Source organism: Netta rufina, assembly GCF_964035555.1.
Source record: "Netta rufina genome assembly, chromosome: 6".
Classification (NCBI taxonomy): Eukaryota; Metazoa; Chordata; class Aves; order Anseriformes; family Anatidae; genus Netta; species Netta rufina.
Window position 1 is genome coordinate 31,344,484 of NC_140129.1, and position 23,441 is coordinate 31,367,924.

The 23,441-nt window shown below is 35.5% G+C and overlaps 1 protein-coding gene across 3 annotated transcripts in view; it reads left to right on the forward strand.

The window, feature by feature from the left end:
- DPP10 (dipeptidyl peptidase like 10) overlaps window positions 1-23,441 on the forward strand; it is a gene marked incomplete at both ends in the record, with an annotated part of 475,742 nt that overhangs the window by 342,263 nt on the left and 110,038 nt on the right. For all 3 annotated transcript variants that reach the window (XM_084288828.1, XM_084288829.1, XM_084288827.1), the window contains 2 exons: window positions 2,130-2,224; window positions 12,534-12,608. In XM_084288828.1, coding sequence (XP_084144954.1) covers window positions 2,130-2,224; window positions 12,534-12,608 — 170 coding nt within the window. The remainder of the gene's footprint in view (window positions 1-2,129; window positions 2,225-12,533; window positions 12,609-23,441) is intronic.

Genomic DNA, 23,441 nt, shown 5'->3' on the forward strand with positions numbered 1-23,441 from the left:
GCCCTAGGACTGTGTTTATTCTATTAGTAATTTTAAGGGCAAGTTCTTTATGTGAATGAAATTGTCTTGGTAGGATTTATTAATACAGCTTGGTATTAAAAATCCTGTTAACCAGTTGTACGTGGCATATTAGCTAGAAAAATAGATAATTGAAAAGGAAATATCAGGAAATAAATATCCTGATATTGTTATTTGGACTGGGGTAGTTCATTAGGCTCACCTGCGGACCAAATGTACATCATTCAGAGCACTGTACAAGCAGGGAGCATGAGCATGAGAGTTGTTGATGGCTGTTCAGTGTCTCTGGGTTATACACACCATTTATCACATTCTGGTTTATTCATAACTGGGGACAGCACTTTGGCTAGGCAACTCTATTTTTTTATAATAATATTTAAAAATGGGGAACAAGATTATTAGGAATGTTCAGTGCTAGCCTACCTTAAAAAAATACGTGCAAAAGAACCTAAAAGAAGTTGCAGAAAGTTTAATATCCTGGGGTAGCCAGTAACCTGAAACCGAAGTAATTTTCTTTAAATTGTTACCTCTTTTCTGTCAAAATGATTTTGAAATCTTTATTTACTAAAGTTTTAAATTTCACACTTCACAATATAATTTTTCTTCCTAAAAAACAGCTCTAATATGTCTGTCCTGAATTCCATCAATCCTACCCCACTTCCCAGCCATAATCTAAAATAGCTTAGTACACTCTTTAAATGAGGCTTCATTAATTTTTCAGAACGTACCAGAGGACTTTCACTAATGCTGTATATCTGGAGCTTCTGTGCAGTCAATTAAAATATAGCTACATTTTTTTTGAATAAGTGAAACATATTTTTATGATAGCATAACCTTTTTCTCCAGTCATGTTTACTTGCTTCTTCATAAAATTCAGGGATCTGTAATGAATTTCTCAGGCATTACTGAGGATTAGCAAACTTCTTTTGTGTTTTCTTTAGGCTTAATTTAGAACTTTTCTTATGCTTTTCACATTTTTATAACCAACTAGTTGCAGTTGATTAAATATACTTATTTTACAAGGGTTTGAAATACAACAAAGAATAAGCATTTGATCTCTTTTTAGAAATAGTGAGAAATTTTGAACCAACTCTTTTTTTTTTTTTTTTTTTAAATCAAGGTTTATGTAGTTATTGTGCATTATGTACTGTATCATTGCAAATATTTATACAAACAGGAACAAAGCCTTTTTCATAGGAGCCACAATTAACTTAATAATTCACATTTTTTGTCTTTAGTTCAGATGTATTTGATTTTATTTTTTTTCTTATGGAAACTTATAGATCAAGATAAGTGGTAGAACGAAATATTATGACAGAGTTCATCCCACAGTGTTTTACATGTTTTACTAACATATTGCTTTAACTTTTCTTTCTTAACACACCACTTATCTGATGATCTGGTGTTCTTTGGCCCAGCCCTAATCACATAGAACACAGACTGTAAAGATACCTATATTCAGATATCTTTACCAATCCAGTTACCAGAGGTACATAATAGTACGGAGGTTTTCTTAGAAATATTTCCAAGGAGGTATGTGAACATGGTGTCCAGCAAAAGGTTTTTGCTTTGCAAAACTTTGGTTTGGTATTCAGCCCTTTAATAGTGAATGTGCTCAGACCTTAAGATTTTAGAGTGGCAGTGATTTCTTGATGGGAGCATTTTTGGGTTCAAGATGTTATTTCATTCACATCAATCCCACTAGTCATGTTGTCACCACATAACATATTTCCATTTAAATGAAATCATATTTTTGAATGAGGTGAACATGCCATAGAGCATAAAATAATACTTTTGAAGCTCATGAGGCCGATCAACAAAACTAGCTATGATATATGCAATTCTTCTCTCAGTCTTGTTTGAAGCTCATGAGGGAGATAACAAAACTCTTTATGAATCATAAAATGGTTTGAGTTGTAGGGGACCTTAAAGATCATGTAGATCCACCTCCCCTGCTATGGGGGTTCCACTAGATTATGGCGTATGCTCTCAGTCTTGTTTGTGTATTGTAATGAAGATATTCTAATGACTTTAGTATGCTTGTTTTCTTTACAGATATTTTATTAAGTACTCAATATGTTTGCTAATTGTTAATGCCTTTGTTGTTGCAGATACAGCAGTGATATATAAAAATAGGAATGGACACGTTATTGAACTGAATGTAGAAACAAATACAACTACATTATTATTGGAAAATACAACTTTTGTAAGTAATATGTTTTATTTCTTGTTGGAAGTCTGCTAGTCTGCTTTTTTTTTTTTTTTTTTTTTTCTCCTGTAACAGTGAGTGTAATTAAAGATTACAGAAACTATGTTTATAATCTAGAGTAGGTTTATATATAAATGGAAAGTATAATCCACGCTTTCTTTGGGCTATTTCAAGGATCATACCTGGCATACGTGCTAGTGAATCTGGCTGAAGTCTTCATAAAATTAGGGAACTCTACCCAAAATTGAGAGCTTTTTCCTGTCAGAAATGGAGAAAAAAGTTCAAAAATCATATGAAAATTTTCCTTTAAGCATTTACATGTATAAAAATATATATAATTTCCTTGTTGTGGTATTCTCTGGTTTACCTGTTCTTCTGTGCTTTAATGTCAGACTAGAGTGTTGGGGATTATTCTTCTTGACCAGTAACTAGTATATACATGAGTGGTTTGCATATGTTTCTGAGTAGCAGTAATTGCTAAGAAATGTTTTATTTCTTAGTCTACATTTCCCTTTTCTTTATGTGGTTAGTTTCAGTGATACCACTTATATCCTACCCTGTAATTCCCATTTATCAGAGCTTTGCAGCATAAATGCATGGCGTGTCAATCAATCCTCCTAAATACTTCATACAGACCACTAGCTGTTATTGCTAATCCCTGTATTTTTAATTTAGAAAAATATTTTGCACCTGCAGACCCAAAACGATGACTCATTTTCATCATAAATCTTTGGCAAAGGCCAAAGATTTTATTCCTGGTTTGTTCCTGGCCTTTGCTGATACAGATTCCTCGTTTCAAAGCATTAAGCCCCTGCTGACTTTTCCTTCTAACTCCTTGAACTAGAAAGGGGAGAGCAGAAGTCTGGGAGAGTGAACTAGACACTGACTTCCCAGATCAATGTAAAAATGAATGAAAAGGGAGGAGAGATTTGAATATTAAGAGTGCATGTGTGAGGCTCCCTCACTGTAAGCTACACCTTTCCATATGCTGGGATGTGCCTCAATGTATTTCCTAGCCCAAAAAAGACTGGCAGACACAAGTAAAAGTGGATGAAAAGGGGAATATCTCTCAAATACAAACCACAAAACATTGAGGAAACGTTTTCCCTCTTACCTGTGTATACCTGTGAGTGCTTTCCTGGCTAAGTAGAGGATTATCTGTGTCAGGCCTACAAATTACCTTTAGCACATAACTTAAATGCAAGTAGCTACGTGGACATCTCTGGCTCTAAAACTTGACTTTAATGACAAGACACGAGTTTCCTCATAAATTAATTCATACATTTTTGGCTGCAAGTGTTTGGCTCATGCAAAGGCTATTGCCAGCATGACAAGCTATTCAGGCCATTATGCTAAACCAGTGATGCCAAGTAATGATGGATCAGTATGGACAAGCTGCTTCACGCTGCGAGTGTCTCATCTTGTCAGAAAGTTGCTGTCTGTTTTTTTTTTTTTTTTTTTTTTTATGGAGCTCATTCATCCTGAAGTCATGCAGACTGACAGAACTGTAGACACTAGGTATCTACACTTAATTAAGTGTGGGAAACTGATCCAAGATGGATAATATTCAAGCAACCATTTAATAATTATCTATGGAACAGAGTCAAATGAAAACATGTGTTTTTTCTTGTGAAGCTTCACTCTGTACACAGTCAAAAGCTAAGAGTGTTAGATTTAAATACAGTGGATTTCAGCAGTGACTATTTACATGGAAGTAAAATAAAAAGCTGAAAACAGAGCAGAAGTCTCGGTAAGTTTGTTGGCATATGTTTGGCAGAGAGCAATGGGAAATGTTGCTGTGCCGAGTTGTCTGTCTGTTGAAAAAGGTGGCCAATGATCCTAACAGAAGATCACAATATTACAGAGGCAGACTGTGCATCTGAAACCAAAAGCTGTCCTGTTCTTATAAGGTCCATTGTCCCCAAATTCATACTGCTGAAAGTACTCTTACAAGTTAGACGCCTGGCTCGTTAATCAAACATTTTCCCAACTCAGTGTCACATCTGCTTAATCACTAGTGCATAATTAGAATGGTGCTGGTTTAATGACTCTGCAGAGCTGTCTTATATTAATAAAAAAATACAGCACAGATCCAGCATAAGCAGTGGCAGTGCAAGTTCCCTTTTTCTTCCCTATAAAAAGGTTTCAGTTGCGGAACAGTCACCTTTAGATGGGAGTGATTAGCTTATTTTCAGAGTGCATTCCCTCTCCTGTTTGCCGCTGCTCAAGCAGCCCACAGAAGTGGCAGGTTTTTCTTAGTAATGTTGATAATTATCCACTGAAAACCAAACTGCCACAGTGAAGTCATTGCACAGAGAAGGCTAGTAATGTTTCCTTGTCACTACTGACCGGGCAGTGTTTGAACCAGCAGAAGACATTTTCTCCTTTCCTTATTACTAATCCTGTAAAGCAGTCTTCCACTGTGTACAGATCACTGCCTTTGATTTGCATCTTAGAGACTGCCATTTTTTCTGCAAAGTACGTTTCTTTTATCCTTCTTTGTGTTGCTTATTGCCTAAAATCAAAAGTACTCCTATTGAAGAGCCGCTAGCAAAAACAAACAAACAAACAAAAAGCAAACTACATTTTTGTTAAAAACTTGTTATATAGAGTGTTATAAAATACAGCTTTTAATTATAACTAGAAGTACCCATGCTCACAGAGAGAAGAAAAGCCAGGGTTTTGACATTCTAACATGCCCATTTGTCTTCCATAGGGAAATACGTATGCAAAGTTCCTGACTTAAAGTATTTTTTTTCCAGTTTCATGAGGATTGATTCAGACAGTAGAAGAAATTACTGCACTTCATTTGCCCTCTTCAAATGGAATCCTTTTCTATAATCAATCTACTAGTGAAACAATCTGACCTTTATATAATTAAACTGCTAGCAAAGCAGTCTTATGTGTAACAAATACAGTGTTATAAGAGAAAGGAGTAGCTTTTAAAGCATGATGACTATCTTTTAGCTTCTCTGGAGGTCATTATTTAAAGACAGGTTTTCTAAACTATACCCGTCCTCTGCCTATTTTCATGTAGTGTATCCCGTTCAAGCTGCCTAATAAATAGTTAATATTCTCAGCCAGCCTCATGTAAATGTTAACAGCTGGAGGCTAGACAGGTCTTCTAGTAGATGGAGCCAAAAAAAGCCCTGGACATTAATCACTGTGTGGCATCCTGATGCTTGCGCTATTGCCTCGATACATGATTACAATATGTTCTCCATCATCTGTCTGAGGTGCCTATCACCATGAGCCTAAGTGACTTGCTTACCAGTTATTGAGCATTTAGCAATACTTTATTGCACATTACAGTTAAACAAAAAAGACATTATGCCTCATTTATCTAAGTAATTTCAGAGTTTAACAAATGTTTTATTTATATCTTTTGTCATCAATCATTAAATAGAGCCACTAAAGGCAGGTTACCACTTCCTACACAACCTGGCCACAAGACTTGGGTATGCTGTAGAGGAAAGTATGGAGGAAAGGCATGGGAGGTTGTCCATCTGGTCCCTTATGATGCTTCTAGCTCAGCCTCCCTCATCTGTTTTACAAAACAAAACTAAGAAAGCAAATAAAAAGATGAGAGAAAAAGTGGGTAGGGACTGTTCTATGTTCTGTGTCCATATGTGTTGTAACCTCTGAAAGAAGCCTTTAGAAATGTTGCCTTCATATCTTTCTGTTAAAAAAAAAAAAGCCAGAATAATTATGAAAATGTTAAGAACAGTTATTTGTTTGGCCTCACTTCCACTGTTTTTGTCAGGGGTGTATGCAAAAGTAGTCAGATGCCTTGCATGCACTCAGTCCAGAATCCTTGGTCAGAAATGAATCTATCATGACTCCTTTTGCTTTTCCGTTGTAGGTGATGAGAGGTCTGAGTCATCAAATAAGAAGGTTTTGATTTCTTTTTGATACCCAACAATATTCTAGTGTCCAAAATGAAAACAGTTACACTTGTAAAGTCTTGTATTATAATAGCTTTCACCCAGCTGTGTACTTTGGACTCTTCTAAAGCCCAGCCATTGCTGACCTTCTCTCTCCCCTGCTTTCTGTGCCTTTCCATGACTCTTTTAAAGCTCAAGGGGAGACTGCATCTGAGCGCACAGCAAGCAAATCCTATTAAGTTGCAAACCTGTTTTCAGGGGCTTGCCAGGACTATACTCTAGAGTGTGTTGTATTGTCATGTTCCTGTGGGCCATCTTTTACACAAGGATGGAGAGAGAAAGATTGCTTCTTGCTGCCTAGTGATGCTGACGGCATCAGAAGGGTGAGCAGAGCAGAAGTAGTCTTGGCTCATGAATCATGATTAGGCTGTGGCAGCCCAGCTGTGAAAACCCTGTGGAAGCCTGGCAGCCAAAAGCCGAGAATGAGCGTTTTAGTATGAACAGAGCTTTTGGCAGGAACTGTTTTGTGCCATTTTATAGAGTGTTCTTCATAAACACCCCTTCTCATTGATAGTCCTCTTTTTGATTTATTTTTTGTTTTGTTGTTGTTTTGTCCCCACACACTCCCTTCTTTTGGTGGGAAAGTCAGTGCAGCATCTTAATGCAATTATAGTTTCTTTGTTGATTAATATAGCCTTAATTGCAAGAGTAGCTTACGTGCTTATATTTTAAGAGTCTTGTATAAGAGATTAATGAAAGGGTGAATAGTGGTAAATACATTAAACAACATTATATAACCTCATAAATATTAGTAATTATTGCAACACTGGACATTTTAATGACCCACACATGTTGTAAATAGGTTGTTAGGGACACTGCAACATTATCTCCTCTCTCCCATGCTCCTCTAAATGTTAAATAACCCCATCAGCAAAACCTTTTTAGTAGAGGGGTTTTTATGGGTTAGGGTTTATTGTTGCACTGCACCACTGCACAGAGAGATGGGAAGGGTTTGCCGTCACTGTGGTCTGGTGGTGGCCAGTGGTGTTTGTTCAAGTACAGGAGGCTTTAATGTATAAAATGCAGTGAAGTATGTGCCATACTGTCAGGTTAGGGTAGCTCTGTGTGGGACCTCTCTAAAAAAATACCCCTGATATAGAAAATAGTTCAGGGCTAACTATGCCAAAGATGAGGAAAGAGAGGAAAAAGATTATGTGGTCTAGTTATTAGAAGTTATTTTCTACTAGAGAAGCAATGGTGCAAGGCTCTTCATAGATTTGTTTTTGTTTGCTTGTTTGAGGTTTTTTTTTTTTTTTTTTTTTTTTTTTGTAACCTACAATCCATGTGAAAACTCTTGAGGGGGTTGGTTTATGTTTTTCAGAATGACCAGGATGCCCCCTCTATAGTGTAGAGGTCAGATTGGATTATACTTTAAGTCATGCTCACCTTTTACACTGGATAGGAAACCCGAGTGTTAACAATTACATCATACAGAATCACAGCATTTTTGGAGGTGAACTAAAGGCTCAGGTGACACGGGAAATAATGTGTTATGAAATGTAACCTTGGAAACCCAAGTTTTTCAACATTCTAATTATGATGCATTTTCCTAATTACAACCAGATTCTCTTCTCTGAGGTCCCCTATTTTTACTGCTACAGGGTTTGCTGTTCTGCTAGGCTCCACTCTTCCCCACTCTCTCATCTAGCCTCCCAGTGGTCCATCTTCTCCTTTCAGTCACAGCAGTGGTAATAGAAGAAAAATCCCATTGCTCCCTTGATTGCTAATACCACTCTAGAAACCTGCTACATGCCATAATCCCTTCTCATTATGCATCTACTGTAATTCTGTCCCATCTGATTCATCTTATGCATTGCCATTTGGTCAAAGCCTGTCTGATAAGTTGAGCTGAATACCTACCAATGAATGCTAATGAACTGTCAAACTTAGGTGTTCAGTTATAACATCAAATTAAAATTCTGATGGAGATATGGGTAGGTGATATAGAAAGATGTATAATGTGCGAGGTAGTAGTATTTCTACCAGCTTTAAAGTGACAGTCTAGAACTTCTGAAATATTTTATCCCGGATGAATAACAAACATTTTAAAAGCCTGAATATGTGTAAAGGGAGTATTAAGCAATAGAGAAGAATAATAATAGTAGTGTGAAAAATGTAAATTTGTGGGGAAAGCAGAAATATAAGAAACTGAAACAGAAGGCAGTGTAAAACTAAAGGAAAAAATAGCAACAAATAAATGAATTCAGCAAAAGCAAAAATTTCCTGTAATGAGTTTGAAATATGATGTGTTATTTCACTTAAAACTATCCAAATGAATATATGAAAGAAGAGTACTATAAAGTGTTTGACAGGTGATAAGGATCCATTCTTATAGCTGTAGGCTAGACCGTCTTCAAGATAGCTTCTATGTGTATGCTCTGTGGCATATTTTTGAAAGTTTTTGAATAAGGGACTGATTTAAATGTTATAGCAGTTTAAATCCACAAGAAGCATAAAAACGACATTTTACACTAAATGAAAAAAGAAATAAAAGCATGCTTATACTGAGGGGCACCCAATGTAAAGGCTCTTCTATACACAATCATAACAGACATTTCTGTTAATAGCAAAACACACATAAAATGCAAAATTAAAAAAAAAAAAAGACATCAATGCAAAATGTAGACTTGAGAAATGTTCACTGGAATTTTTGTTTCCATTTCAATCACCTGTGCATGGAAAGGTGGAATAATAACCTGTTGCTGGAGGGGGGGAGGAGAGAGGGGGCATTATATTTCTGTGTTGCACAATCTCTTTCATTCCTTTACTTTCACTCTTACTGTCTCAGGCTGTTCTCATACTCTTTTTCTATCCATGCAAAACTACGTTTTGCAAAACTTATTTGGAATCTGGACAAGAGAAGAAATATGGAAAGCTAAAGGGCAAAAGATGCTACCTCCTTTTGCCTCCATTTGACTCATGCCCTTATTATCTTTGTGATATCTTTATCTCAGTGAGACTTGCGGTCATTGCTTGTCCATGAGATCATGCATCACTGTCAGGAAAAAAATTAAAACTCTTATCATATGAAGCATTTATTTCAAAGGAACCTAGAAATTCAGTGTTAAGTATGGTGAGATAAAGCAAGAAGGTAAGAAAAGCAAGAGCAATATGGTGAGAAAAGCAAGAGCAGATACAGGATCGTTCTTTCATGTCTGAAAAAGTGAAATGATGTCATATTCAGCAGTCTTGGAAAAAACAGATGACAGATTTGTAAATTAAGAAGGGAAGACTGTACAGGTGAAATGTGACTAATTTAGGGATAACAACAATTCATCTACTCAAAATGTTTTATGCTTGAATACAGCTGATTGCTTTTGTAGGGATTTTATGTCTTGATTTTTATGTCTAGGTAGTACAGCCAACTATAAAGGACGTAAGGAAATTACCTTTCTTTCTTCCTTGTCTTCAGCCTTTCCTCTGTTCTAGTTTGGAAAGAGGATATGGGTGTATACGGAGTGCGCAGCGCAGCACAGGGTTGGGTTATCCCGTCTGCTAAGCAGCTGATACTGTGCAGTGATGCAGAGAGAAACGAGCCCTGTTTCTGCATCCAGGGACAAATCCTAATTAGCTGTGTTTCTCCCTGTTTCAGTGCTTATTTGTCCAGAGCCACATTTCTTACAGATCAAGAAAAGATAAGCCATAGAGGCAGAATCATAAGGGATAGCATGTAGTCCTGAGGAAGGCTCAATAGCTCCTGACAAAGCAAGAAGCTTGAAAAGTTGCAGATATGCAGACATGACAGTGGAACAAGCATTCTCCAGATTTCTGATAACAAGACACATGAGGTTTTTTAATTCCCACTGTTTCCAATATGATATTTTTCTAACACTTTCTTTAAAATTCAGAGGAAAAAAAAAAAGTATTCTGGGAAGGGAACAAATCTATGAGGTCAAAGCCTTCACAAACTTATTTTTAATAAATAAATTAATCCCTGTAGCAAACATCCCAATACACTATCTCCTCAGGGTTTCAGCAGTATACATTTATTGGAAGGAAGCAAAGTTTTCTTTTAAATCCATCACCTGGTAATCTTATCTCCTCACTCATGGAGTCGGACTTCTGTTGGTTCATGAAATACCTTAGACATATTTATGGAGGAAAACTGAAATCTATCTGTCCTTTGTTTTAGTCAGCTCAGTTTCTGAGCTTGCTTTCCATGTTAGGCAGGAGGAATGAGTCAGGTGATTTTTGTTTGTTTGTTTTGTTTGTAATCGGAAAGGTTTCTTCTGTGCACACAAGTATGGCATCTGAGTTTATTGCCATGATTTTTCTTGTCTGAAAATAAAACAAAATTTGGTCACTTAAATCCCTCTGAAATTCTGTTTATTTTTTGTAAATTCAGCTTAAAAATAGGTTGAGTATGTTTTTAGGATAGTTTAAAGAAACCAACAGTACTATCAGCCTTAACCATGAACACGTGATTTCTTGTGGTCTTCTAGTTTCTTAAGTGGAATATTAAAAACGTATAAAATCGCTTTATGATCCTCTTAGCAAGAATAATCCCATTATACCAACAAAATGAAAACTGTTTTACTAAAATCATTACCTGCAATCAAGAGATTATAGCTCATTGGTATTACACTTATACCATGTGTCAAAGGTATTCCTGGAAGCAAACAAAATTTTGCTTGTGAGTGCAAGCTGAATGAACAAGGAAATTTTGAGTGGGATTCAAATTATTTTAAATCCCAAATCCACAAGACTCTACTTGGATAGAGAGTATGTGAGTAGCTCTTCCTGGTGATGCCTGGGACTACCAATACTTTGTAGCTGAGCTATTCAGGTGTTTGCATTAAATGCATCATTATTTTTGTGATGGCATAATCAGTGAATTAAGATTCTTAATAAATGGAGGAAATGGTAAGCACCACATTCCCTGAGAATGCATTTGGAAAGCTGCATGGGTTATATATTGCTTGAGATTGAGGTAGTGGGACTATAATTAATAAACCACCACAAAGCAGAGAAATTTCCCTTCTAAAATTGTTTTCAGTGATGTGACAAGTAAGGGGAATGTTGCTCATAGATTTAGTCTGCTGAAAGATGGTTATCTCATAAAAGTCTCTTTGTACACAGCACAAATCTATTCTGTGTACATTTTAGATTAAAAAAAAACTAAAAGCATATTTTTGTCTTCTTTCCTCAAGACTGCAGACTTATCTTCTAAGTTTTGATACTTCCTTGCTCTTATACATGGTTTGTCTTCAAAACTTTTTTTTTTTTTCTTCGCCTTTAGATTTAATTTGGATAACTTGGTTCTAATTATGTTACCTAATAACTTGAGTTTAATTTGTACATCAAGATGTGGTGTCTTCCAAACTTATTGGAAGATTAGACTTTGTTTTGTTGTTTAGGAGTAGCTCAGCTACTATAAATATATTGGTCTGTGATTGTTGGTTAGTGCACTTTACACCCTTGTTGAATTCATTAGATTAGCAGTGGGATTAGGCTAAACAGAACAGGATGCTTAAGAACCAAAATCGGGGAAAGTATTCAAAGAGGGGATAGGTGTTGTTTCACACAGCTATTTGTATGCTTTTATCTTGTATCTTTATGGATCTGTTTGTTTGTTTGTTTGTTTTTGTGTGTGTGTTTTTCTGCATCTATTATTTCCATTTTTTACTTCTTCCTTTCCCTCTTCTTCTTCAGACCTGTCTCAAGATTAATTTAAAATTATTTGCTGCATTGCCCTTTAGAGCCCATTCTTATCTTCCTTTTACATTAGATGCATTAAGTTCTTTCCAATGTCAACATTACTCCTTGATTAAATTACAAGCCTGAATTCAATTGGGTGCCATGTAATCTTGGCTAGATATAAAGCAATGTTAGTTTTATAATGGTACCTTATGTTCCACTTTACTTTCCACTAAGCATTTTACTTCTTATAAGAAAAAGAATTTTTCTTTAGTGAAAGTTGTCGTGAAAAATTTTTATGTATGTGGTATTGGAAGAAAAGCAACAGAGACATATTGCAGACATTTTTTGTATGTTATCTTTAAGATTAACCTAGTGATGAATCTCCCTTATAATCATTCCTGAAGTACATACCAACCAAAGCATTTTCCTTCATCCTCTGTAAATGAATTGGTTTTTATCCTTAAGCTTAGTGCCTGCAATCAAGACTAGAAACTCATCAGATTTTTAATTCATAGTTAGTGTTGAAGCCAGATTGATCTGTCACCATTTTACCCATACTAGCCTAGACTAAGAATTATTGGAGTACTTCTTTTGTGAAAATTAAGTAGGTTTTACTAATCAGAACTCTTCTGAATGGGGAGTTCTTAAATTAATGGTAAGAGAATTTGAAAAAAAAAAATCATTCTTTCTGTAAACTCACTGTAATTGTTACTTCTTTTTAGGTAACTTTCAAAGCATCAAGATACTCAGTTTCACCAGATTTAAGATTTGTTCTTCTTGCATATGATATAAAACAGGTAAGCCAACTGTTCATTTTTAAACGAGCCTTTAAAGGAAAACTCTGAACTCCTAGTTTATTTTGTATGCAATTCCACATAACATAATTTGATTCAATGACTTAATATCTCTTTCCCTAACTTTCTAGTGAAATGATGGTAAAGTGAAGTATGATGGTAAAGTGTGTATGTATGATGGTAATGTGTGTATGTGTCCCTCAAACTGTTGTGTTACAAGCTGATTATGTGAAAGCCTGTCCTCTGATACTCCTTCCTGTTTCATACAGCTGCTTGTGTCATTTATGAGCTATACTTAAAATAAATAAATAAATAAATAAATAAATAATAATCTAGACTGTTTCAAGTCCAACAATTTTTATCACTGGCTTCAGTAATCTGAGAGATTTTGAAGTATACTAAATTGTTTTTTTAAAAAAAGTTTCAATGGGTAATACTACATTCAGGTTTTGAAAATAAATCTTGGAATACAATAAAAAATGAAAATGGTTTTATGAATTTCCTCTATGCATATAAGTGTTCATATAAAAAATGCTAGTAAAATGTTTTTTTTTTTATTTTTTTCAATTTTAGAACATTGAACTTCACAATTACCCATTAATACTTGTTACGTTAATATCAGAAGTCAATGCTCAGAAATAAATAAAAAAAAAAAAGATTACCATTATTGTGTTAGATTACAATATAGTCTTTTACTTAATGTTTCGTGTCAGTAAATGATATGGTATCTGTCTCTTGATCATTAAAATTCTTAGAACAATAAAATATTCATTTTTCAGGTTAGGGTACAAATCTTTCCAGCCTCTGCTAACATTGATTTATTGACCCGTGTATCTGCAGCTTTAATAATTATATCTGCAAACTAAAAAATATGCTGAAACCTAATCTGAAGTATTCTAGAGGTCTTAAGGTAAAATGATTCATTTATTTAGGACTGGAATGGAGTAGGTGATTTTCTACTGATTCTAGTGGATTGTAGATGAAACTCTTATAGTGTGTGTTGACAAATAAGCAGGAAATAGCTGCTGCTGTTCGGTTCACTGGTTTTGTTTGAGGAGGGTTCCAGTTTTATTATTGCCGGAAAAAAACTTTCTCCTTGCTGTTTCCCTTCCTCATTGTTTCTTATTATGTGCAAGAATTTATTAATCCCTCATACTATTGTAATTTCCTTATTTGTTATATTCTGATTTTTGTTTTGGATGGGTTTGGTTGATTGAGATTTTCTTAGTAATTGTATGTATAGCTGATATAGAAATATGGCAAATCATGAAGATATCCATCTCTTCTTATTACATCTAAATGCAGTTGCATCAGTGCTGAATCTCTGCCCCTCAGTAAAGATGATCCACTGGCATGCAAAGAATTCTCAATGCGTGCTGATTATGTAACTTGGCAGTCAAACTCCCTTTCCATATTTCCATAAGGAAATAAATTTTTAATTCCTTTTACAGTCCAGTTTCTGGAAGATACATATAGGGATAAGGTTTGAAGCATTTATATTTTGCATCTAGCCATCTTCTTTGCTCAATTATATTGATGAGAAATAGCTAAAATGGGAATGGAACCGAATTTGGCAAACAGCATGTACTTGTAGTCCTGGTTGGCTTTGGATGAGGCTTGTGTTGCTTACTCCTGAGTGCTCCAGCTGGTCTCATGGCTTTCAAAACAGAAAAATATTATGATTTTTGCATCCTTTAGAAGTGGTGGTGTCACTGTTAAAATTGGTTAATAACTGGGTGTTGTCAGATAGATCCTCAGTTCTTTTAAATAGAAATAATGCCACTGAAGTCCGAAGCGAAAATCACCAAAAAGTCTAAAGCAATTCTTTCAAAATTTATAAAATGAATATGAGGTAAAATAGCTATTTTGTCCTCTAAAATGTTCTGTTCTTGAGAGATTTGTTAGACTGGTGGGGCACTTCTATGTTTTCTCAAAATCTTTAAGGGAAAAGGTATACAACTCTTTGGAAAGCCTCCTTATTTGTGCATTTTCTAATATTGTGAAGGAGTAAGTTAATGTTCATTTTCATTGGGTCACCTTTTATTCCTCAGTTAAAGCCTGACTTAATGGTTCTGAGGATTTACTTATTTTTGTGTTTGTGTGAGGGTAAAGGCTGAAGTTTTAATACCCACTACAAGGAACTGCAAGTAACCTGTACGCATTTAGTCGATCTCAGCACATGTGTGGGTCATGGATATCTGAACTTCAGGACTTCAGTGCCTCTGTTTGTCCCTTATTTCTTGTGATTTAGGTATTTAATTGCACTGTAAGGTATTTGATGTGTGTTCTGCTATTACTGAATTTGAAGGCTTTATTTTTTTAAATGATAATGGTTGTTTACATACATTAATCTGTGGTCTTTGTAGCATACAGTGATACAGCTGGAACAGATTTATTAATCAACGGTTTTATAAATAAGCTAGTGTGCTTCAGCTGAACAGATTGAAGAAAAATAGAGACAAATGTTTCTTCGAGACATTTTGTCATGAAATTGTAATTAGAAATAAGGTTATTTTGATGTTTGGATTAAAAATAAATGTTGAGTTAAATTAAATAGTTGAATATTTATTTTACTCTTGTCAGCATTTTCTTTGATCTATTTTATGCTTGGAATGGCAAACTTTAATTAAATTTGCAGTTGTTTCAGCACAATTAAAAATGTCCTCTGTGCAAAACGGGACATAAATCTGCATGAAAATAAGCCATCTTTGAATACAAAAGTAATAATTGAATGAATCATTTAAACCATGCTTAATGGAAGGAACATAACCATTTTATTTGGCATAGCATCTGTTTTAGTGTAAGTCTGTAAACTTCATGTGGAAGAAATTTCTTTTATTGAAAAATTCAAAGTGTTGTAAATTGATTTTTAGACATCAAGGTCCCTCCATCTTTATCATAGCAAGTCACAGAATGTAAGCCAGTGTTACTGGCATAAACACTGGGGCTGTCTGGCATTTTCATTTTTTAGCAGGAGGCTGTGGCAATTTTAGAGATACTTTGTGTGTTCTTTGCTGTAGTACTCCTTGCTTCTGAAATGTTTTCATTAGTTCTCGAAGTTTTTTGACTTTGCCAAAACTTGCATGAATTGACTGTGTATAGTTCAGGCTTTTCTTTCCGTCACTCATTGCAATTCGATTGGCATCACTGAAAAAGTTTCATTTTCCAAGGCACCAGATCAGTAAGTAGGAACTAATTTGAGAAATGAACACACACATTCTTGTAGAATGTCCTGCCAACCTGATTCTTCTAGGACAGTGTGAACACAGCAGCAGGGAAGCCATCGTACATATTGTATGTAGAGTGGGGATAGTTTTGCAGTGGTATACCTTTTTGATTTTGATTTTTCTTTGAAGATTATCAAGGTATGAGCAGAGAATGTGATGCTCTGAGTCACATCTAAGCCAGTTGAGATTCCCAAAGGAATTATTACGCTAATTGCTTTTAATAAGGGTTGTGTTAAAATGACATACAAAATTTTTCTTACTCTGGTGGTGGTAGTATTCATGACTACCAAAAAGTAATACATAGGTTTGATTAGAAAATGGGAATCAGACACTCTGCCCATGCGTTAATGGTAATGGATGAGGCAGTAAATTTGCAATTTGTAGTGCAGTGAAGTCCCAAGAAATTTTTACCAGTGGGGACTTCGTGTGTCCCTCAGCAGAGTTATGGGTTGTGAGTTGTCCCTAGAGTCTGTGTGAAAGTACGCTTTATACCAGATGTTAGTGGGTTTTGAGCTCAGACATCATAGGCATATTCTCCCCGTGCTTTTGTTAGAATATAATATGCCACAGAGAGCACGTGATGAAGGAAATAGGATCAGTTCCTCTTTTTCTCTGTAACTCCCCTTTTTTCCTCACTTGTTTTAATAATCTCTTCCTTGAGATGGTTTTGTTTTCCTACCAACTGCCTTCTCCCTGCTTTCAAATCCCTATTGAATAACAATTTTAATGAATTTGTACTACTTTATTCTCTTTGTTACTAATGCTCATTTTCCTCTTTGAATGTATGTTGAATTACATGTAGTTTGTTTTTAGCCTTTGGTTGAGGAAGGTGCTTAAAAAACAAATTAAAGTTCATTTATAGTCTAGAAGCATGAGCATTTATACATTCCCTAAAATAGAAAATGTTTACCTGAATTAAGGCTTCAAATTATAAACTCTTGTAGCTAAAGAATTTTAATAACACAGTGTATTTATCATATAGCACTGTGAAAATAATAGTTCTTATGGTAAGATCAAGATGAAGAGTAATCCAGTCCTCTTCACAAAGATAGGAGAAAAGGAAAGCTGTGGATCTAAACTTGTGTGGAATTCATCATTCAGTAGGAATAAAAAATACTTCAGAAGTGTTTCTAGATGTTTGTAGTTTAGAGTAACAAAGGAATAGTCCAACACCGTGTCTGAAGTAAAGAAACCCCAAGAGAAAGAAGTTACTTATCTGCTGCACATTGATGCCTGTCATCGCTATGCGATAATAATCTCTATTTTTAGAGGCTAATGATAGGGAGTACTAACCGCGAGTGGAGAGCAAATAGCAAGAAGTGACACGTTCATCAAGCTTTTAGAGATTGCCTCTGATTGTGGGTTCCTCAAGTGCACTGAAAAATCTTCAGGAGTTTATCTGTAGATTAGAAGAATCCATGAAGGGAAAAATTCAATGAAGTCTTAAATTATGATTATCTGCTCTACATTAAGAGATTATCTTCCTGCCAATTAGGTGGAAACTAAACGTTCGGTTGTTGGTAATCTTTTTGGTCAGTGAAATTATTGGATTTTTTTTCCATGAAAATTAAAGGATAAAGAAAATGCCTTGTGTTATTTCATATTTTTAATCTAGACACTACTGTTAAAATATCAGAATATGTGGAAGTGTTTTCAACAAGTACTTATGAAAATTTTACTTTGAAAGCATTATCTGGAGCACTAACTAGAGGTTGCTAGCATACGCAAAAAGATTAAATGAAAACTATCTTCCAATACTAGAAACAAAGTTTTTTTCAAAAAGGTGTCTCCATACAAAGCAATTTCAAAAGGCTTCATGTACCTGTAGTGATCTGGACAATAGTATTTTATGTAGAGCTATGTACAAAGTAAAGATCTAATTTAAATTTTACCCTATCATCTTTTTCTTCAAAAGTGCTTATTTCTTTAGATAAGCCTGTTCATGTGTTTTGTAGGTCCTCAGGATGATCTTCTGTTCATTTTGAGATGAATCCAGAAGCAAACCATGCAAATGCATACTTGTGAACTAAGAGGTGATAAATAAAAGTCTGATCCAGACATGACTGTACCATTCTTCTTTATCTCTTATGAATATGGAAGACCAACTTTTACCAGCTTTAGTGTAGTGAGAAAAAAATGAAGGGAATTTTAAGTTGCATCCACCCCCAGCATTCAATTTTGAATTTTTACAATATATTTTATTCTTCTCAGATATCAAAAGAAGAGGTATCTAAAAGATCAGTTTAAGAAATCCATGAAAGCAGGCTACTCATTTTCTCCCCTTTAAAGGCTGTTGTTTTACTTTGAGTTGAAGTTTTAGCTGCGTGAAAAATTGTTAAAAAATTAATAGCTAGGTTATAGGTGATCTTGGCATTTACTACATTTTTTGCTTAGGCCATCTTACATGTTAAACTTGCAAATTTATTTTTCTTTAGAAGTTTACAAATACACAATATTAAATTTACTATGCAATAACAGATCAATAACAGATTTTATCACATGGACATGAATATTTGAAGGCAGTATATATCAATTTTTGATAGCATGTCAAGCAGCAGAATATGTCAATATGTTTTGAGAGCATGTCAAGCAGCCTGCCAGTGGAGAAGCCAGAAAGATGCATTGCCCCCTGTGTCATCTTGGGCTCTCCATCACAATTGGAAAGGAGTGGAAGTATCCACATCATATTCTTTTATCATTATTATTGCTATTTTTGAAGTAATTACATTTACTTTACAATGGATAATTGTCTTTATCCATTGAGCATTGTATTGTCTCAACTCTGAGCACTAAAACTGAAAGCTGGGAACTGAGTCAAAAATAAAGGCAGACAAAGCAGAGGACATGCTCGAGGAGTGCTCCTCAAGCACTTTTTATGGTGTTCAGCCACCTGCCAGGGTCTAGCTCAGAGAAGAGGTAACCTCTTCTGCCTACCTGTGGTGGATCCAGAGCTGAATTCTTGTACAATGAGCTAAACAGACTCCCCAGACAGTCCTGGTTTTATATGCTCTTCAATTTATTGTTTTTAGTCTTGAAAGAGAGCCTTTCTGTACATTGCATTCCCTTAGATTTTGTGAATTGAGGAGTGTTCGGTGGTTTTTATTTTTATTTTTTATTTTGTTCATTTGCCTGTTTTTATGCAGGGGAAAAAAAAAAAAAAAATAGTAGTGTGAAATACAGAAATTCTGTCACCTTTTTGGAAACCACAAGTCATTCCAATCACAAGATCAGTATCAGTACATGTGCTAATGGCAACCTGTATCAATGGCAAGTGGGCCAGAACATACACAAACGTTTGAAAGCTGTTCCCCTGGAGAATCTTTGTTCCTCTCCAATGCCCACACAAAAATGATCTCAAAGCTGGAGGGTGTTCTGTGCTGTGGGAGCTCCAAATCTGGTTGTAACACTTCAGAAGACCAGTACAAGCACATCAGTATTTAATTTTCTTCTACAATCTTTGGCTTTCACTGTGCAGGCAATATCATTAACTTTATATTTAAGTAGCAACCTTTATCTAGCAGGCACCTAAAGTGCTTATCGCTTCTGAACTTGATGAAAATGCCATTAAAGTCAGGGGAACATTTTTTTCATTGACTTTAAAATGGATTTTTGGATCAGGTCTTGTCTACCTATCACACAAATGTAATAAAGTCATCTCTGTAGTGTGAGAGCAACAGCAAGGTGGACAATGAATAACGCACAGTATGCTGCCAGGATTTTCAGCAGGATCTTGTAGACGTTAGATTTATCAATGTTTTTGGAGGCTCATCTGTGCTGTATATTAATCTTCAGGTCTGTAGTTTGTTCGCACCTTTGTGAACGTTAGTCATCTTGCTTCCCATGGTGCTCCCACTCTTAATGGACAGCCATAACAGACTTCTGACAGCTCACTATCATCCTTGTTATTTTCTGTAGCATTTTGAGTGCAATTCACTTGGCCCTGGTGCACTATCAGCTTGTAGTAGTTCTAAATGCTGTTTGCAGTATCATTATCATAAAGGTATGTTAAAACTACACTTTTCTCCAGGGGAAAGCTTGCTGAATGTGACCCCCAGCTGCTTCTGGTGGATGCTAGGACAAGCATTGATTAAAGTTCTTGTCACTGTCAACTTCATCTGTCTGTGGTTTCTTTTAAGTCCATTCCTTCCATTGTTTGTGCTGACACATACGTGCATGTACTTTGCTTAAATGGTAGCACAGAAGAATGAGAGCAAGTTTCTCTGATTCTCTCATTTTTCTGCTTCTCCTTTTCCTTTATGGGAAAGTTGACATTGATTGGTAATACTGCTTGGTTGCATCAGTTTATATATCTATGGAATTTGTGATTAAGGAGAAATTATAAGGTGACCAGGGCCATTGCACCCATCTCTGTTCTCCACCAGCTGCACTGGCTGGACTTGCAGAGAACAGAATTATTATAAGGTACTGATATACTGTGCTAAGTGCGTCTGAATCTCATCATTTCCTGTGATAATTCCTCATTTCTGTACAGTGCCCTGGGGATATCTGTGTCTGAAACTATGATCTAGCAATTTCTGCCTAACAGCCTGTGCTCCTGGACCAGTTTTGATGAGGATTTATGACTTACATAGTTCATTTCTGCTTATATTCATGTTTTACTCAACTTAGCCTGAAGGAGGGTTGGTAGGAAGAGTCTACACCTATTATTAGATCAACTGAGGAAAAGTCTGCATGTGGAAGACTCGTTTTCTCACTGTATCAGTTACATAAGCTGTTGAGCACCCTCATTTGGACTTTTTTTCTACTGCAAAGGCCCTACTTAGCTCTAGTCCTTACCTCACTGACTTGTGGGCTTTGTGCGTTCTAAAGATGCAGCTTGCTTTTTCTGTTCCCCTTAGTCCTTTGATATTCTGTCCTCGGTAAAATACAGAAGATCAAACAGGCCGAAGTAACTTTGTGTCTTTCTAGCACATGATGCCTGTACTATTTTATTTTTGGCTCAGAATTCTTCTTGAGTCAGTAGTGCTTCCAGTAGTGGAAGTCTTGGTATGGCAGTGCAATGAAGATCTCAGACGACATGATCTTGCGTGTAGTTTTAGCTCACCAAAATGTCTTGGGGCTAAGGACAGATCAGTGTTACTAATGTAAACTTTTTTTTTTTTTTTTTAATGCTTCTTTCATGCATCACATTAATAGTTTAATTTGCTATATGGACTTTTATGCTTTGTTGTGAAGTTCATATTTGCTGTATAATGATACCCACATGAATAGTGGTCAGTGCTGAAGAATCTTTTCTTGGAAAATGTGTCTGCCTGTGTTGTGCCATCTTAAGCTGGTATTGTACCAGGAAGATTCAGGTTACCCTAATGGCTGAAGAGCTTACTTGAAATAGTGTAAATATACTGCAGTTAGACTTGGATTAGCAAGTTGAGTTTGTACTTATAAAAATCTTTTTAGTAGGGAACATATGGCTATTTATTTGTGAAATTTTCTGTAACCCAATCTCATATCTTTTAAATGAAATAAGGCTTGTGTATGAGTATTAGAGAACTTATTTTTGTCTTTTTTTTTTTTTTTTTTTTTTTTTTTGAGACGGTGGTTCCTTTTTCCATATGTGTCACTCTTCACTCACGTGTGACCCCATAAAGTGCCATTCTTGAGGTTCTGGAGTCTCAGTGATGTGAAAGAGTGATGTCATTGTGTTCAGAGAAATATTGCGTATAGTAGTTTTCATCCAGAGATCCCCAAGTGATATAAAAGCATTCATGAATTATGCATCTCAAGAGTTCTACACATATGTTTTTAAATTTAAGTATAATACAAACTTACATACAAAAAAAAAAAAAAAAAAAAAAAAATTTATGTTTTTAAGTGATAGAGAAATGTCACTAGCAATATAAATTTTTTAATGAAAAATGAAAATTTTTGAAAGTGAAAAAAGTCATCTAAATTGGATGTTTTCATGAAAAACTTTCTCTCTGGACTACTAGTATTATAAGTATTAGGCATAATCAATTTGTTAAAAGATTAGGAGCATTTGGAGTGGATATTTGCTAACACTTCTACATAGTAAGTATAAAAACAATTAAGCATATATACCTACATGATCAAAATGTGTGTGTATATATATATATATATGATATATAGTGGTTACATTGAATGTTTGGTTTACAACACCTTGAGATGTGAAAAACAGTCTTATTCCCCCAAAAGGCAGATTATAAAGTAAGTTTTGATGGTTAAGAAAGGACATTTTGATATTAATAGTTCTCATCAGCAGAATTTTATTGTGACCCTCAGCTGTGGTATCCTTTACAGCAACCATCTGTTTTGACAGTGTCATAATTTCTTTTTCAGTATCTCAGATGAAATTAAAATCATCATACAGTGAACTTTGCCAGGAAACAAAAAAAAATAAACTTGAGTGTAGCATTAAAGTTATTGCAGTTCATTGCAATTTATGTTCTATATATGTGCTATTCAAAAAATAGAAGAAGAAATAATATTTTGAATGTTTGGGGAAAGGCTGTCTATTTGGGTTTTGATTATATTGGTGTTCCAGTATTTTTTGCAACTTTACAGTGAAACAGGATTTTAGAATTTGTAGGTGTGATAAAGAAATTAATGGGGAGAAACAAAATCAGCCGAAATCACAGTGAGAAACAGGTTGCTGTTCTCTCCCACTCTTTTCCCTTTTGCCGATGTTCAACAATATCTCCTCATTAACTGTTATTTTTACTATTTGTCTTTACAGTCTTAAGCTTTCAGGTATTTACAGTTACCTCCGTTTGTTGTTATGTTCTGCTAGGGAATTCTTGTAGTGTTTTAGATGCTTCCATAATCAGCACCTTTTAATACCAACTTTTCTCACCCTTTTCTTCCTGCTTTTTCTCTTCTTGCCTTTCCTTCCTCTACCTTGTTTAGTGTTCATGATACTATTTTCTGTTTCTTAGTCCCATCCCCTTCCACAAAAAGCATGAACGGTATGATCCTGCTAGACAGCATAAGAAGGGTGACGAAGCTGGTGAGGGGTCTGGAGAACAAGTCCTACGAGGAGCAGCTGAGGGAGCTGGGCTTGTTCAGCCTGGAGAAAAGGAGGCTCAGGGGCAACCTTATTGCTCTCTACAGGTACCTTAAAGGAGGCTGTAGCGAGGTGGGGGTTGGTCTGTTCTCCCACGTGCCTGGTGACAGGACGAGGGGGAATGGGCTAAAGTTGTGCCAGGGGAGTTTTAGGTTAGATGTTAGGAAGAACTTCTTTACCGAAACGGTTAGACATTGGAACGGGCTGCCCAGGGAAGTGGTGGAGTCACCATCCCTGGAGGTCTTTAAAAGACATTTAGATGTAGAGCTTAGGGATATGGTTTAGTGGAGGACTGTTAGTGTGAGGTCAGAGGTTGGACTCGATGATCTTGAGGTCTCTTCCAACCTAGAAATTCTGTGATTCTGTGATAAACTGGGATGGTAGCCCAGTTCATTTGAATTCCTATGCAGTGCTTTCCATTGTTTTATCAAAATGACTGAGTTCAAGTACAAATAACAAATACAGATAAAGTATGGACAACAAATGCTGGGAGCAAAATTTGATCCTTGTTTCCACTCTTTCATACCTGATAAAATACTCCAAAAGGATAATTATTACAATAGTGGC